Raw genomic sequence first — 18,715 nt, 5'->3', positions numbered from 1 at the left:
TATGGTTTGTCTCCCTCCCAATCCCATCTTGTTTCATTGATTCTTCTCCTACCCCCTAAACCCCCCATGTTGCATCTCCACTTCCTCATATCAGGGAGATCGTATGATAGTGGTCTTTCTCTGATTGACTTATGATACCCTCTAGTTCCATCCCCATCGTCGCAAATGGCAAGATTTCATTTCCTTTGATGGCTGCATAGTATTCCATTGTGTATATATACCACATCTTCTTTATCCATTTATCTGTTGATGGACATCTAGGTTCTTTCCATAGTTTGGCTATTGTAGACATTGCTGCTATAAACATTCGGGTGCACGTGCCCCTTCGGATCACTACGTTTGTATCTTTAGGGTAAATACCCAGTAGGGCAATCGCTGGGTCATAGCGTAGTTCTATTTTCAACTTTTTGAGGAATCTCCATGCTGTTTTCCAGAGTGGTTGCACCATCTTTCACTCCCACCAACAGTGTAGGAGGATTCCCCTTTCTCCGCATCCTTGCCAGCATCTGTCATTTCCTGACTTGTTAATTTTAGCCATTCTGACTGGTGTGAGGTGATATCTCATTGTGGTTTTGATTTGTATTTCCCTGATGCCGAGTGATATGGAGCACTTTTTCATGTGTCTGTTGGCCATCTGGATGTCTTCTTTGCAGAAATGTCTGCTCATGTCCTCTGCCCATTTCTTGATTGGATTATTTGTTCTTTGGGTGTTGAGTTTGCTAAGTTCTTTACAGATTTTGGACACTGGTCCTTTATCTGATATGTCGTTTGCAAATATGTTCTCCCATTCTGTCAGTTGTCTTTTGGTTTTGTTGACTGTTTCCTTTGCTGTGCAAAAGCTTTTGATCTTGATGAAATCCCAATAGTTCATTTTTGCCCTTGCTTCCCTTGCCTTTGGCGATGTCAAACTATCATTCTTTGCAGATAATATGATACTATATGTGGAAAACCCAAAAGACTCCACTCCAAAACTGCTAGAACTTGTACAGGAATTTAGTAAAGTGTCAGGATATAAAATCAATGCACAGAAATCAGTTGCATTTCTCTACACCAACAACAAGACAGAAGAAAGAGAAATTAAGGAGTCAATCCCATTTACAATTACACCCAAAACTATAAGATACCTAGCAATAAACCTAACCAAAGAGGCTAAGAATCTATACTCAGAAAACTATAAAGTACTCATGAAAGAAACTGAGGAAGACACAAAGAAATGGAAAAATGTTCCATGCTCCTAGATTGGAAGAACAAATATTGTGAAAATGTCTATGCTACCTAAAGCAATCTACACATTTAATGCAAACCCTATCAAAATCCCACCCATTTTTTTCAAAGAAATGGAACAAAGAATCCTAAAATTTATATGGAACCAGAAAAGACCTCAAATAGCCAAAGGAATATTGAAAAATAAAGCCAAAGTAGGTGGCATCACGATTCCAGACTTCAAGCTCTATTACAAAGCTGTCATCATCAAGACAGTATGCTACTGGCACAAAAACAGACACATAGATCAATGGAACAGAATAGAGAGCCCAGAAAGAGACCCTCAACTCTATGGTCAACTAATCTTCGACAAAGCAGGAAAGAATGTCCAATGGAAAAAACACAGCCTCTTCAATAAATGGTGTTGGGAAAATTTGACAGCCACATGCAGAAAAATGAAATTGGACCATTTCCTTACATCACACACGAAAATAGACTCAAAATAGATGAAGGACCTCAATGTGAGAAAGGAATCCATCAAAATCCTTGAGGAGAACACAGGCAGCAACCATAGCAACCTCAGCCATAGCAACTTCTTCCTGGCCATCATTTTTTAAGGCCTTCTTATTCTTTTTTTTTTTTTTTTTTTTTAAATAACATTAATCACTACTTTGTATCTTGCATATATATTTAATGGTTTATTGTCTGTCTCTCCACCCACCAGAATACAAAATCCATATAAGCATTATAACAAATCCCATAAAAACACTGCTGAATCCCCAGAAACTTGAAATGTCCTTAAAATTAGGTATCTTAAAAATAAGTCTTGGGGCACCTGGGTGGCTTAGTGGGTTAGGCCTCTGCCTTCGGCTTGGGTCATGATCTCAGAATCCTGGGATCGAGCCCCACATCGGGCTCTCGGCTCAGCAGGGAGCCTGCTTCCTCCTCTCTCTCTGCCTGCCTCTCTGCCTACTTGTGATCTTTGTCAAATAAATAAATAAAATCTTAAAAAAAAAAAAAGACTATAAAAATAAGTCTTGAATAAATGAATATACTTCTAATTTAACCTTAACAGAGGAACTGACCAGAAATTAAAAACATAAATATAAATTATAATTTTTCAAAGAAATTAGACCCACATCAAATCAAATCCAAAGAAAATCAGAAATCAAAGTAGAAATCAAATTTGAAAGAACTCAAAAGCCAGGAAAAGGTTGGATGTGCTTATAAGCTACTGAAAAAGACATGATGGGTCAATTTTAACTCAGATTATAAGCTCTTTGAAAACAGAAATCATGTGACTATAAGGCACAATAAACATCACATCTAACTTTCAAATATTAAACAAAAATTTTCAGTAATAAGGACATTTCATTCAAAATAAAAATACCTTTTTCCATTTCTAACCCCAAAGGTTTCCAAATTAATCCAACCCCAAATTAATCTAGAGACTTGTGTTTTTCCTACTTTTTTTGTGAAAAATAACTAGGTAAATTTGCTGGGCTCATTCTGGATCCCATTATACATACTTCCATCTAAAAACACTTTACTTGGGGTGGCAGGGGGCAGGCTCCTGGCTGGCTCAACTGGTGGAGCATTCAACTCCTGACCTCAGGTTCCTAAATTCAAGCCCTATGTTGGGCATAGAGCTTACTTAAAAACAAATGAACAAAAAAACAGCTTTACTTGGTAACTTCTGTTTCATAAAGAAAACTAAAGATGGGAGAAGGTCTCTGGTAGAAAATAATGGAAATGCTTTGAAGAAATCTGTCCTAATTCAATTACTATCACCATTTAAAACATGCCTATTCTCTGGCTTAATGTATTTGAAAAGAAAACAAAAAAATAAACACCTATAATGAGCTTCTGAGAAAAATTAAATCACATTCAGAAAAAATGTGAGAAAAATAATCATTGCAGCAGTCTACAAAAACCAATAAATTTTCAATACAAAATTTCTATATATAATTTCCCTAAACTGCTGAGAAAAATGATCACAATGAAAATGCTGCAAAGAAGGAATAATTAACTTATGCTGATTCAAAGCAGTAAAAAGGATACAATCTCTGATTTTACAAAGCCCATTGCGACAACAGTAAATCAATACCATTATTTAAGTACTTGTATTACTTTACCCTACTGTTCTCCCAATTAAGTCAGCCTTTTCTAATGCTATGCAAAGTTGAAAAAAATAAAACGCCGGAGACAGAAAAATCAAACCATATCCAATTAGTAAAACTTTATCAAAGTAAGTGAATAATAAAATTTACCTTTTCAGTTGGAAGCAAATCAAAATTTTCACTGAATTCTCCTAAAACCAAGTCAGCAAATTCATCATCCAAATCTGCAATCTATAAAGAAAGATTTTAGTTCTATAACTTGCTTTTATTATCATGGCTGTTAAGTCCAAATACCATGAATGTACATTATTCAGATGTTTCAAGACAGCTACATGATCTATCTTATTCAGTTCAAGGAACTCTCCACATCTTCTCAAGAGATAAATAGTGTTTCTTTCAAAGGAAAGGAGAAGGGATTGAAAACTGAAGATTGGCAATTATGAGTTCTTATAGTCATGGGAAGCAATAGCCAGATAAAGTATCTCAATGAAGTGCTATCTACTCAGAGTGCTCAAAAGAAGTAAGATACACAATTTAGAGCCACTGACAATATATATAAGGGATTACTATTTTCAGATAAATTTGTAAGTCTTAGTTCATAAAAAAAAAAAGCTTCCTTTGGTATTCCTTTAACATTATGAATGTTTACCAGATCTCCTAAGACACTCCAACTAAAGTAACTCATCTTACAGTAATCCTGCACTGAGGGAACAGATTTAAGTTGGGGGTCAAAGTTATCACTTCAGCAATAAAAATGCAATTATCTAATTCACATTCTTTTCTTAATCATCTGCCTGTATGAAACAATTCAGCTGACAATAAATTTAACAAATATTTCAAAAGCGGGCACCTGGGTGGCTCAATTGGTTAAGTGTCTCCTTCGGCTCAGGTCATGATCCCACCGTCCTGGGATCGAGTCCCAAGTCGAGCTCCCTGCTGAATGGGGAGTCTGCTTCTCCCTCTTTCCCCTACCCCCACTCATGATCTCTCGCTAATAAATAAATAAATAAAAATGTTTTTAAAAAGTTTCAAAAGTTTATGACAGTACAACAGAGCAAAACATTCCAACCAACCTGGGAAGAAAAATACACTCCTACCCGCTAACTATTATAGAAACATACCTAACCATTCCTCTGAAAAGAGGTATATATGACTCCATCTTCTGGAGCTAAACTGCCTGGAAATTGCTCCACTACTAACTAACTTGTTCAAAATTTTAGGTCAAGTTACATCACCTCTTTTACCTTGGTTACTCATGGAGATAATAATATTACCTACTTCACAGGGGGAGGATTAAATAACCAATTCAAAACATGCTTCTAGGGGCACCTGGGTGGCTCAGTGGGTCAAGCCTCTGCCTTCGGCTCAGGTCGATCCCAGCGTCCTGGGATCGAGCCCCACATCGGGCTCTTTGCTCTGCGGAGAGCCTGCTTCCTCCTCTCTCTCTGCCTGCCTCTCTGCCTACTTGTGATCTGTCAAATAAAATATTAAAAAAAAAAAAAAACATGCTTCTAGGACATACAGTAAGTACACAGTAAGTGTAATGATCACTATTCACCTCAGAACACAGGAAGTTGATTCTAGTCCACACTAATCTTATTCTCTTAAAAAAATTTAATTGTGGGGCGCCTGGGTGGCTCAGTGGGTTAAGCCGCTGCCTTCGGCTCAGGTCATGATCTCAGGGTCCTGGGATCGAGTCCCGTATCAGGCTCTCTGCTCAGCAGGGAGCCTGCTTCCCTCTCTCTCTCTCTCTCTGCCTGCCTCTATGGCTACTTGTGATCTCTCTCTGTCAAATAAATAAATAAAATCTTTTTAAAAAAAATTTAATTGTGATAAAATATAACATAAACATAAAATTTACCATCTTTACCATTTCTAACTGAACAACTGGGTAGTGTTAAGTATTTTCATACTGTTGTAAAACTAATCTCCAGAACTTTCCCAATCTCACAAAACCAAAAATCTATACCATGGAACAAACCTCCTCACTCTCCACTCTCTCAGCCTTTGGCAACTATGATTCTTTCTATCCCTATAAACGTGACTACTCTAAATACCTCATGTAAGTGGAATCAGTAAAGTATTTGTTTTTGTGACTGGCTTATTTCAATTAGCATGTCCTCAAGTTTCATCCACATTGTAGCATGTGTCAGATGTCCTTCCTTTTTAAGGCTCAATTGTATGTATACACCATATTTTATTTACTTATCTTATAGATGAACACTTGGGTAGCTCCCACCTTTCGGCCATTATGGATAATGCTGCTAGAATAAGGATATGCAATTATCTCTCAATACCCTGCTTTCAGTTCTTTTGGATATACATCCAGAAGCAGAATTGCTAGATGATATGGTAATTCTATTTTCAGTTTTCTGAGGAACCACCACACTGTTTCCCATAGTGGCTGCATCATTTTCATTCCTACCAATAGTATACAATGGTTGCAGTTTCTCCACATCTCTGTCAATACTTGTTTTTTGGTTGGCGGCGGGGAGGGGGTGTTGTGGGGTTTTGTTTGATAGTAGTTATCCTAACGGGTATGATGTGATCTTATTCTCTAATGAAAATAAAGAAAATGTGAGACCATCTGGACAAAATAATAAACTGTTAATTACAAGGAATATATATTCCTTGAGGAATATTCCTTATAATTATATATATTCCTTATAAATATATATATTTTTTGTAATTGGCACTTAATATTTTATACATATAGTCTCAAATTTTCTTAATTTTCATTATAGACCATTATGTCCTAAGACATGCATAAGACAACCTAAAAACCTCAAAGGGGAACCAATTATTTACCCAATTATTGATTAATAAATGTCAATTCCACTTATATTCTGCTTAGGGCCTCCCAAATTAGAGAAGCGGTATAGTGAAGTGGTTAAGAGCTCTACCTCCAAATGAAGACAGACCTGGGTTCAGATTCCAGCTCTACTACTTATTAGCTATGTAACAACTTATTTAAGAATTCTAAGCTTCAGGGCGACTGGGTGGCTCAGTGGGTTAAAGCCTCTGCCTTCAGCTCAGGTCATGATCCCAGGGTTCCGGGATGGAGTCAGGTTCTCTGCTCAGCGGGGAGCCTGCTTCCCCCGCCCCCTCCCTCTCTGCTTCCCTCTCTGCCTGCATGCGATCTCTGTCAAACAAATAAATAAAATCTTAAAAAAAAAAAAAAAAAGAATTCTAAGCTGTTGTTTCCCCCCTAGTGAAACAAGGATACAAGGATAATATAAGTTGTGATGATCAAATAATATACGTAAAGCACTTAAACCAGATCATTGTAGGTCCTCAGTAACTGTTACCCAATAATAAAAATAATCATCAACATTCTGGTAATGATAAAGATGATTGGTATGGGGGCGTCTGGTGGCTCAGTGGGTTAAGCCTCTGCCTTCAGCTCAGGTCATGATCCCAGCATCCTGGATTGAGCCCCATATCAAGCTCCCTGCTCAGCGGGAAGCCTGTTTCTCCCTCTCCTTATTCCCCCTGCTTATATTCCCTCTCTCGCTGTGTCTCTCTCTGTCAAATTAAAAAAAAAAAAAGATTAGTATGTGATATAATGGGAAATAATTACTTCAAAAATAAATTCAAAGATGAATGAAAAAAATTAATGATGAGAGGATCTATTTTGAATAGTTTAATTTAGAAGAAAAAAAGTCAAAGGGTTTGGAAGCAAATGTTTTTCTCTACCATAAGATTCAGAGGTTATTTAAGGCATTACTTATTAGTCTATATATGAACAGTACTATGTAAGTATTATAAATATTAACGATCTTACTAATTTCCATTAAAAGTTTGGGGGTGGGGATGCCTGGGTGGCTCAGTTCGTTAAGCATTTGCCCTTGACTCAGGTCATGATCCCAGGGTCCTGGGATCAAGACCCAAGACAGATAACCTGCTCAGCAGGAAGTCTGCTTCTCCCTCTCCCTTCTGCCCCCTCCCCCTCCTCAGACTCACTCTCTCTCTGTTTCTTTCTCTCTCTCTCATAAATAAAATCTTAAAAAAAAAAAACAACCCACCAACTTTGAGGGTGGAAGAGGTCCAGAGTTCTCTTTTAACTATAAAATTAATGGTTTTAAAATTTCTAAGTTAATGTGTCATTTGATCAGTAAAAGATGGACATATCCTTTGACCCAGCAATTTCATTTCCAAGTGTAACCCTAAACAAATTCTTACACATACACACAAGGAGATACAAACAAAGATGTTCACATCAACACTGTTCCTAACAACAAAAAAGATTAAAACCTCAAAGTGCATCCACAGAAAAAGAGACAATAAATCGTGGTATAATACTGAAATACTAAAAATGAAGCATAACCACACGTAACAGGATGAATCTGCAATAAAATGTCATAAAATACAATTATCATTCCATTTAGGTAAAGTGCAAAAACATGGGAAATGAAGTCCTTCATGAATCCATACATTTGTAACAAACTATAAAGCAAAGCAAATGCAAGAAAAACACTACAGTCAGGATAATGGTGATGGGAGGTGTAAATGATCAGTGGAAAAGAGAGATATAAACAGTAAATGGCACACAGATTCAAGAGATTTGCTAATATTCTAGTTCTTAATGTGAGTGATGCAAACATTAGTTTTCATTCTATTATTTATTACACTTTACATATTCCATATGTAATTTTATAAAAATTTCGTAATATATAAAATATTTTTAAAGTTTCTAAATACTTATGCAAATGTAAACAAGTATTTGTTTACCTGTTCAATTAAGTCATTCCTTGCTTCAGTTGTCTCCTTCAGCAACTCAGCATCACTCGTTTCCAAAAGGGATTTCCTCTCAAAGTCTTTTCCATCCTCTGATGGACGATTCCAAAGAAGTTTTTCTTTACTTACAACATCCACAACTCCTTTGAAAGCTTTGCCTTCACCAAGTGGTAACTTCAAGTCAGAGTGAAATTAACTTTGTTACATGACCACTCAGTTACAATCGATTTGGTGATAAAGTTTATCTTCCCCTACTTTCCCCCAAATGTATATTATCATTATTACCACAGTCTGTATTTATATTTATATGCCAACTTTTTCAAAAAAGATTTGAGATAGTTTTAGAAAAATACAAGTCACAATAAAATAAACTGATGAGGAAATCTGAAGTTGTTGCCTTTTTTTAAAACAGAGCTAGAAATAGAGCAAGTGAACACAGGCATATGCCAGCACAGAGCAAGGGGCAGAAGGAGAAGGAGAGAATCTTCAGCAGGGTCCCCCACAATCCCACAACCCTAAGATCACAACCCGACCCAACATCAAGAGTCGCACTGACTAAACCACCCAGGTTCCCTGGAGTTGTTGCTATTAATCAACCAAGTATCAACCAACCTGTAGAAGCAAAGGCTTTGCCTTCAATTTCTCTCTGATGCTTTCAACTGCATATTTAAAACTGCAGAAAGCAAAATAGCTAGAGTTAAAAATGTTAAGATTCTTAAAACAGGTTTAAGAATTAAAATTACATCCCTTTTTACTGTCTCCAATGTTCACCATTTAACAGTTTTCCTTAGGACAATATGTCGATTAAACATTCAATGTCAATTTCAGATAACAGTGCTGGACTATCTACCATAATCTGCTGCACAGGTATCTAGGGTATTATTATAAACTTCACTTACCTACAGTTTGAAATTAAGATTAGATAAACTGATCAAGGTCACTGATAATAAATTACAGTTATGAGATTAAAATGCATGCTTTGTGATTATGAGTCAAGGATTCTTTCTTCTATCAATTATATTTGCTATTACACATAATTCCCACTCTTCCCCAAAAGGCAGCCTTAATTTTTCTGTATCTTTATCACACGCATTCTTAGTATCCTGTTATCAGCTTTAGAATTACTGCAGAAAATTACATAAACAGAAATAATACTGTGTGGTTTTAGGAGAGGGACAGTTTAGGTTTTGTTTTTGTCATTCTCACACCACATACCAGGATCTCTCTATCACATTACCCCAAAATCCTTTATATTCTTGATTCTCTGAATTTTGTTCTCAAATCCATGTATTTATTTTGGATTATCATTCTGTAAGTCTTTGAGCATTACCACCACATCTTAGTATTAACTTTTTTGCCCTCTATGCAGGTCTTAAAACATCTACATTCTCTCCCAGTTCCCTTTTAGTGAGAGCATATTAGCCAGTAGCTAAAGAAAATCAGGGGACAGAAAACAATCATCTACCTTCTACCGTTAGTAATAAAGCACCACAGTCTTTAGCAATACAGGGATTATTTCACTCTGCTCTAGACAGAACCAGTGGAATCATTCAGATATCACTCTGTCAGGATTCTAGAAAACAGAATATAGCCTCTCTGCATTAGAATCATGATGATTCAACACCTATCACTTCTCTATTAATCCCACATTGTTATTCAACCTATGAACTACCTGCTATGAAACCTTTTAATGGAGGGAAAAAAAAGAAATTTTTTAATGGGACTGAATTGAGATTCCATAGAATATTTATACTCTATGGGGAACAGTTGTTTGTAAATTTAAGTTATAGTCCATTAAAATCTCAAACTGTATTTCTACTTTAACATGTGAAAAAAAAAAAAAACTTAAAAATACCTTGCTCCAGTTTTGTCCATTTTGTTTAAAAAGCAGATTCGAGGTATCTTGTGTTTATCAGCTTGCCTCCATACTGTGAGAGTTTGTGCCTAAGGCAAAGACAAAGGGAAAAAAAAAAACTCATATTAAACAAAAATAACTATGTTACTACATACAGAACAAACAGATCTAAGAAGCTATTATAATGGAATTGGGCCCTGTTCTAGCACAGAATTAGCACTGCTGCATTGACACTTCCAGAGTCACTTTTCTGCTAGTAGGTTAACAGAGTTAAGATGTAATGAAGGGTGATGAACAATGTGCTTCAAACTGAGACTACTACTTTGGGTGATTTACGTTGCCACACAAAGAGAACAAACACCTGGAAGGTAACTGAGAGTCATGTAAAAAAGACTTCACTGGGGCACCTGGGTGGCTCAGTTGTTTGGGCAACTGCCTTTGGTCATGATCCTGGAGTTCCACATTGGGCTCCCTGTTCAGCAGGGAGTCTGCTTCTCCCTCTGATCCTCTCCTCTTCTCATACTCTCTCTCATTCTCTCTCTCTCACATAAATAAAATAAAATTAAATTTAAAAAAAGACTTCATCGGGACGCCTGGGTGGCTCAGTTGGTTAAGCAGCTGCCTTCGGCTCAGGTCATGATCCCAGCGTCCTGGGATCGAGTCCCATATCGGGCTCCTTGCTCCACAGGGAGCCTGCTTCTCCGTCTGACTCTGCCTTCCACTCTGTCTGCCTGTGCTCGCTCTCGCTCGCTCTCTCTGACAAATAAATAAAATCTTTAAAAAAAAAAAAAAAAAGACTTCATCAAGAATTAGAAGACGTGGGACACCTGAGTGGCTCAGGTGGTTAAGCATCTGCCTTCGGCTCAGGTCACGATCCTAGAGTCCTGGGATCAAGCCCCACATCAGGCTCCCACCTCAGTGGGGAGCCTCCTTCTCCCTCTTCCTCTGCCCTTCACCCCGCTCATGTTCTCTCTCTCTTTTTTTTAAGATTTTATTTATTTATTTGAAAGAGATCACAAGTAGGCAGAAAGGCCGGCAGAGAGAGCAGGCTGAGCAGAGAGCCCGATTCGGGGCTCAATCCAGGACCCTGGGATCATGACCTGAGCTGAAGGCAGAGGCTTAACCCACTGAGCCACCCAGCCGCCCCTCTTGCTTTCTTTCAAATAAATAAAATCTCTAAAAAAAAAAGTTTTAAAAAGAGAAAGAATTAGAAGATGTAACTTTTTGTCAAGTTTCACTTTACCTAATACAGTTTATACAATACTGAACTCCTAAGTTTGCTGACCTGTGAAATATGGACTTTGGCCTTAATTCATATAGTTATTGTGATGTTAAAAAACCAAACAGGACTGCACTATCGAAATGCTACTGTGATAAAAATTTTTATTATGAATATTTAGATGCTGATGTAAAATGAAAAAATGATTAAAAGGAGAAAAAAAAGCCAGCAGCTGTATTTCTAAGTAGCAATTCTCATGTGCTTTTCTATTTGATTTCTTTTAATTCTACTTTTTATACATATTTCAATAGTTCCAGTCTGTTATAGTATCTGTGCCTACTGGAGTTCCGAAGCCCTGAAGAACATAAAAAGTCTAATGTAATGGCATTACCTAAAACAGAGGCCACTTTATAATTCTATTAAGTAAAATTTATATAGAATAAAAAACACTCAAGTGTACAGTGAGTCTGATAAGTACATACACTTGCATATATCCCCCATCCTCCAAAAAAACCTGTTCTCCTATCTGTCACCAAAGATTCATTCTGCTTATTTTTAAATCTCATATTAATAGCATGGCTTCTTTCACTCAGTGTAAAGTTTCTGACATTCATTCGTTTTGTTAGGTATACTGGTTCTTCCTCTCCTCCCTCCGTCCCTTCCTCTCGCTCTCTTTCTTTCTTTTGCTAAGCTCCTTTGTATAAATGTGCCAGCTGGCTTTTCTACCCACCTGTGGATGAACACTTCAGTTATTTCTAGTTTAGGTCTATTATGAATTTAGCTGCTATAAACAAGTCTTATTCAAATAGTTGCTCCACATTCACAAACAATATTTCCATCATTCTTCTTAACTTTAGCCATTCTTGTGGGTATGAAACAGTCTCTCTTTGTAATTTTAATCTGCATTTCCCTGATAACCAGTGAGACTGGCCATCTTTTCATGTGCTCATTGGGCCATTCATATATCTTAGTGAAGTATCCACTCAAGTCCTTCGTCCACTTTTTTACTGGGTTGTTAGTTTTTATTATTGATTTGTAGTTCCTTAGATATTCTGGATATAAGTCCTTGATCATACACATGTACTGTGAAAATTTCAGCACATATTTCCTAAAACAATGTTATTTTCCTGCATTATCAATAGTGTTTAATTCACTCTGGAAACTTAACATTCATGCAATATCTTATCTAATGTAACAAATTATATATATATGCTATCCTCCCCCAACAACTTGTCATTCAGAAAAATCTCGAATCTATTAAAAAACAAAAAAGGCTGACGAATAGTACAATGAAAATCTATGTACCCTTCACCTAGATTCACCAAATATGAACACTTTGCCACACTTGCCTTTTTTTCTTCCACATGTGCATATGCACACATTATACGTGTGGCTCTGCAAACGTGCCATTGGGATCTACTATTTAGAGAATAATTAACTGACAGCCCCAACTACTGTTCGTCTTGTCTACCGCCATAGTCTCTCAAGGCCAAGCTAATGGCTGAATACAGCAGGAATACTAATGTAGGTTGTTCTTCTAAGACCTGTGGAACTTCTCCAACAGGTGAATTTGGACACCCCCATCAGCTTCGTTGAACCTCTTTCAGAACTATGCTGTAGTCTGAAACTCTTCCTACCCAATCCTCCTTCTTTTACCCTCTCCCTGATAGTTATCAGACCTACCCTGTGGTTTAACTGTACTCTCCCATTGCTCTCTTTTCTTCTCTGTTCTTCACAGGCATTTCTCCCATCTTGGCATCTACTCGTCAAAGTACGCAAACTAACAACATATGTTTATGTGTGGGTAGAATATGAAGCACTAGAGCAAGATGTACATATCATGACACTTCAACCCTAAATACTTCAGCCTGTATTTCCTAAACATACAAACATTTTCCTACATAACTATTTTCAATCATCATTCAGAAAAATTTAAGCTGACATATACTTTTTCCTAATATAGTCTGTATTAAAAATTTTCTGTTTTTCAAAAAAATATATATATATGTATTTTTTCTGTTTTTCCTGAAGATGTTCTTTTTAACTGTTTTTAGATCCAGAACCCTGAAGATCATATTAAATTTTCTTGTATCTTTGGAATTGTTTAAACTAAAATAGTACCTCAATTTTTTACTTGTAATCACTCATTTCCCTTACATTTACATTTTTTTTTCAACTTCTGAAAGCCCCAGGCAGTTGTTTTGCAGTATATCTTTCAAATTACATTCATCTGACTATCTTCTCATTATTAGATTGGGGCCAAACATTCTGTCAGGAATAAAACATTGATAATGTTGTGTCTTTCTTAATGCATCATATCAGGAAGCCCATGCTGTCATTTGTACCATTTGAAGCATGTTAATTTTGATCACTTAATTAAGGTATCACTTTTAGTAAAATTTTAAGATTAGAAGAACTGAAGATGATTCTTTATTCAATACAGCCCATCTTGAGATTATAAGACAAATGGGATATCAATTAAAGAATGCATAACTATAATTTATTATAAATCCATTTTTAAAATTTATTCAAGAATTCAGGGGCACCTGGGTGGCTCAGTGGGTTAAAGCCTCTGCCTTCAGCTCGGGTCATGATATCAGGGTCCTGGGATCGAGCCCCGCGACGGGCTCTCTGCTCAGCAGAGAGCCTGGTCCTCCTCTCTCTCTGCCTACTTGTGATCTCTGTCTGTCAAATAAATAAATAAATCTTAAAAAAAAAAAAAAGATTTATTCAAGAATTCAATATATATTAGCTGTTGGAAGATAATTCCTCATGGGTCCTTCACCTCTCTACATATTTTGTTAAAAGAGTCAGTGACTGCATTTGTTCTGGACTATGTTTTCAAAGATGCTGATATAATCATCAGCTTGGAAAGACAGAGACAGTGTCTCCCTCTGGATCAAAAGGTAGGTAGGTTTGCCTATAACCCTGAAAGATAGTAACTCTCTTCAGAGCAAACAGCAAGCATGTCTACTGCCCATTATAAAACATATGCGTTTTCTAAGCAGCAGATGGTACCCCTGCATGGGCAGCTGTCACCTGCCTCCCTTTAGGTTGTCCTGTGAGAACTGGGTCTTGAGGAAACAACGCAAGATAATACTAACACCCTGGCTTTTGCTGTTTCTGTGACTATAAAGTTCTTTGTCCCTGACTCAAGAGTCTTGTGTCTTCTGCCAGCATGCCATAAAGCTGTGGCAGACTAACCAGTTAGCTTGAAAGTAAGGTAGAATCTCAAGGCCTTCATAGTTCTCAAACACCAACTTCCATATTTCCTACAGAAAAGCAAACTACTTTCCTTTTACAATGAAACATCTGGTATCACATATAGATCACACAGCAATATCAAATCTAATTTCCTTTCATAATTTGACTTCTATGAATTTATATATGGTTATAGGTAACTAAAGGTGATACATTCTACTTTAAAAAAAAAATCGTGCTATTGTAGCTTGTTCACTGTGGCAGTATTTTTACCTCTACACCAGCAGAGGCATCAAACACAGCTACTGCACCATCCAACACTCTAAGGCAGCGCTCAACCTCCAACGTAAAGTCCACATGACCTAAGAAAAAGATAAGAAACATAACAATCTTTTTAAAAAAAAAAGGAGCCAGTATAGCCAGCATATACCTACTTTTGGGTATAATATTCACAAGAGCTGAAAGAAGAGTCAAGACATATCTGCAGGCCATGTTCATAGCAACACTCTTCACAGTAGCCAAGAGGTGGAAACAACTCAAATGGCCATCAATGGATGAATGGCATATAAAGTTCTGCATATATACAAAATATGCCATATATGTACAATGGAATATTTTACAGCCTTAAAAATGAAGGAAATCTTGTCACATTATTACAATATAGATGAAGTCTGAAGGACTTTATGCTAAGCAAAATAAGCCAGTCACAAAAAGACAAATACTTTAGGATTCTACTTCTATGAAGTATCTAAAGTAGTTAATCTCCTAGATAAACAAGGTAGAATGGTAGTTATTGGTGATAGGAGGAGGGCACAAGGTTGAGTAGTTGTATAATAGATATGTAGTTTCAGTTCTGGAGAATCTCACAACAATGTAAATATACTTAACTCCTGGTTAGAATGGTAAATTTTATTATATATATATATATATATGTATATATATATATATATATATACTTTTTACTACAATTTAAAAGAAAACACATCCACAAACTAAAACCTCCAATGATGCAGCATCTCTGCAGTGCTAGAATAGTACCATACCTGGCGTATCAATTAGATTGACTCTATATCCCTTCCAGTCGAATGTAACAGCAGCAGACTGAATAGTAATGCCTCTTTCTCGCTCTTGAGCCATGAAATCTGTCACCGTGTCTCCATCATCAACATCTAACAAAGAAAAGAATACATAGTTAGGCTGATACCAAGCACACTTCATTGTGATAGGGTGTTTACTTGACAGTTTATTTTTTAGAAAAAGAGTGTGTGCACATGCAAGTGGGGGTAACGGGAGAGGCAGAGGGAGAGAGAGAATCCCAAGCAGGCTCTGCACTGAGTGAAGCTCAATCCCAGGAACCTGAGATCATGACCTGAGCAGAAATCAAGAGTGGTTTGCTTAACCAACTGAGCCTCCCAGGCGACCCCTCTACTCGACAGCTTACTTTGCTTCAACACTGTTTGTAAAATATTTTGTTTAATATTCAGAGCCCTTAATCTTTCTCTAAATAAGCCCTTGTTCTAGAAAAAGCTTTTCCAGCAAAATTAGTAATTTTTCCATACAAATAATTTTCTGTAACAACTAAGATAGAATTGGTTCAAATATTTTATTTTTATTGAACTTGATATTCCTTTCATTTTTTTCCCCAAGTTTAACTTTCATTATCTCTTCTTTACTTACATTCCTCATGCCTGATCCCTGGACAGGAGGCAGGGTACTGCAATGAATGAGCCCAGACAGACCTAGATTTAAGTACCACCTTTACCATGACTATTCTGTTAACTTTAAGCGAGTTACCTAACCTAGTCTGTAAAATAAGGTTAATAAAGGCAATCCTCTGGGGTTGTTAAAAGAATGAAATGAGACTATATAAAGTACCTAGCTCAGTAAATGTTAAGTAAATGGTAGCTACATAAAACAAGGTAGAGAAAAAATTCCTCCAAAGTTAAATTCTCCTTTCCAAACCTTTTTCATTACTAAATTTTTCCCAAAAAGGGCATTTATTTGTACTAATGAAAATGAACTCTTGGTAGAATTTCTACAGTACAAAGTCATGGATAGAGTTCATCCTGACAGCCAAAAAGGTCAAATTATTCTGCATTAAAATTCTTGAATTATGCACTGAATTCTGATTAAATTTACTATTCAAAATTCAAAAACACAGGTTATTATGACCTTATACTAGCACTACTTAGGTCAGCATTGAATCTCTGAATTGCTAGCCAGGTTCCCCACTGTTTGTATATGTATACGTGTGTATATGTGAGTATATGTATATGTGGGTATATGTTTATTTGTGTATATATACATATGTACCAATAGAAGGAGAAATAGCAAGAAAAATATATTTGTCAGGAACTCCAAATATCTGTGTTATAGAATTAATGTTGTTATTTGCAACATAAACAAGCAAACAAATACCATTAATGAGACAATAACCAAAGAGCTAACCAAAAGTTCCAAATGAAGCCATTTGTAAAACATGTCTTAGGCGGGGGAGGGGTGCAAGACAACGGAGTAGGAAGACCCTAACCTCACTCTGTCCCACATTTACAACTAGGTATCACTCACATCTGAGTCAATAAACTGTAGTGCATTCTGAAGACTGGCAGAACAAACTCCATAGCCAAATGCAGAGAAGCAGCCAGCACTGGAGAGGTTAGGAAAGGCAGAAAGGTGATGGAGAGTCGCCAGTAGGAGGAAGGGAGCTATGGTGCACAAAAGGGAAAGCACCAAGGAGTCCACATAGGTAAAGTAAATCCCTGTAACATCTAGTCTTGAAAACCAGAAGCGTTGAGTTCCATGAGTTTGTATAACCACAGACTTGGGAGTCTAGAGCTTTGACAGTCAGCTGACTCAGCAGTAGAGGAGCCAGGAGGGTGTGTGATAGCCAGGTCCCCGCCCTTAAAGAGTTAACAGCCTGAGTTAAGAAGCAACCTAAAAGCAACAGTTTGCACTAGGGGAAGGAGATCTGTTTGTATGGATTTCAGAGCAAGCTGAGGAACTTCCCTGGGAACAGAGGAACTGGCTGCATAAATAGAGAGACACCTGCTGGATGCAGTACTGCACGGACACTTGCTACTAACCTGCTAGCAGTGCACCAAGCCTGAGGACTCATGAACTCCAAGACTGCTGGTGCTGAGCTCAGGGCAAATTTTGTTAACACTGTGCATGCCCCACCCAGGCAATACCTCTGACCGCTGTGCTGCTGTGGCCACTGCACTTTGGGGGATGTGACCAAGTCTAGCTGCTCAGTGCAGATTTTGCTAAGTCATGTGTGTGCCCTGCCCAGCTGCTATAGGCCCCCAGGCACCGTGTACACAAACTTACGCACCCCTTGTTGCTACCTCAGACCACATGCCTTGCACTAGGCTGCAAAGAGATGCTGTGTGACTGGCTACTACCTCAGTTTAGGAGATCTGACCTATTCCTAATAACCCTACAAATTTTGCAAACACTCCTGCATCACCTCTGAGCCTTCCTATGGTCCCGTCCCCTCAGGGAAAGCAGCCTGGGTCTCATTAATACCACAGAGAGCAAGCACAGCTCACAACAGGCAGAATCTATGCATGAGATGGGACTGATAGGGAAAGCACAATAACAGGACACAAGAAACACACATAGGAAACTCTGCTCAGGACACTACAAAACCTCTTCACAAGGCTACTACTTTCTTTTCTTTTCTTTTTTTTTTTTTTTAAAGATTAATTTTTTATTTATTTGACAGAGAGAGAGAGAGAGATCAGAAGTAGGCAGAGAGGCAGGCAGAGAGAGAGAGAGAGGCGGAAGCAGGCTCCCTGCTGAGCAGAAAGCCCGATGTGGGGCTCGATCTGAGATCATGACCTGAACCGAAGGCAGAGGCTTAACTCACTGAGCCACTCAGGTGCCCCAAGGCTACTACTTTCAAGAGCAGAAGACATAGCTGACTTTCCTAAGACACAGAAACAGACAAAGAGAAGTAAACAAACAAACAAAAAAAAAACAAAAGCAAAAGAAGAAGAAGAATGAGGAGACAAAGGAGGAACTTGACGAAACCACAACTGGAGAGCTATGTGAAACAGAAATTAGTATACGTGACAAAGAATTTTAAGTAATGATAACTAAAAAAAATAAATAATAAAGTAATGATCATAAAGATATTCACTGAACTGGAGAAAAAAGTGGACATTATCAGTGTGACCCTTAGCAAAGAGAGAAAAAAATAACATTACCAGACATGAAGAACTTAATAAATGAAATTAAAAATATGACAGAATATTAACAGTAGGCTACAAAAAGCAGAGAAACATATCAGTGACCTGGAGGACAAAGTAATGGAAAGCAAACAAGCTGAAGAGATCCAAGACAAATACACCGTAATAGGAAAATAGACTTAGAGATCTC

At 37.3% G+C, this 18,715-nt stretch overlaps 1 protein-coding gene across 15 annotated transcripts in view; it reads right to left on the bottom strand.

Annotated features, from left to right (window-relative positions):
- Positions 1-18,715, bottom strand: part of GFM2 (GTP dependent ribosome recycling factor mitochondrial 2) — a 79,440-nt gene that overhangs the window by 35,626 nt on the left and 25,099 nt on the right. For all 15 annotated transcript variants that reach the window (XR_014310170.1, XR_014310171.1, XR_014310172.1 and 12 more), the window contains 6 exons: positions 15,379-15,504; positions 14,609-14,697; positions 9,916-10,004; positions 8,673-8,733; positions 8,055-8,234; positions 3,474-3,554 (listed from right to left, as the gene is read on the bottom strand). Coding sequence is in view for 8 of the 15 variants with exons in the window: in XM_082724948.1 (XP_082581074.1) it covers positions 3,474-3,554; positions 8,055-8,234; positions 8,673-8,733; positions 9,916-10,004; positions 14,609-14,697; positions 15,379-15,504 (626 nt within the window). In the remaining 7 variants the exon portion in view is untranslated. The remainder of the gene's footprint in view (positions 1-3,473; positions 3,555-8,054; positions 8,235-8,672; positions 8,734-9,915; positions 10,005-14,608; positions 14,698-15,378; positions 15,505-18,715) is intronic.

Source organism: Mustela nivalis (assembly GCF_964662115.1).
Source record: "Mustela nivalis genome assembly, chromosome: 3".
Classification (NCBI taxonomy): domain Eukaryota; kingdom Metazoa; phylum Chordata; class Mammalia; order Carnivora; family Mustelidae; genus Mustela; species Mustela nivalis.
This window is presented reverse-complemented; position numbering and strand designations above follow the sequence as displayed.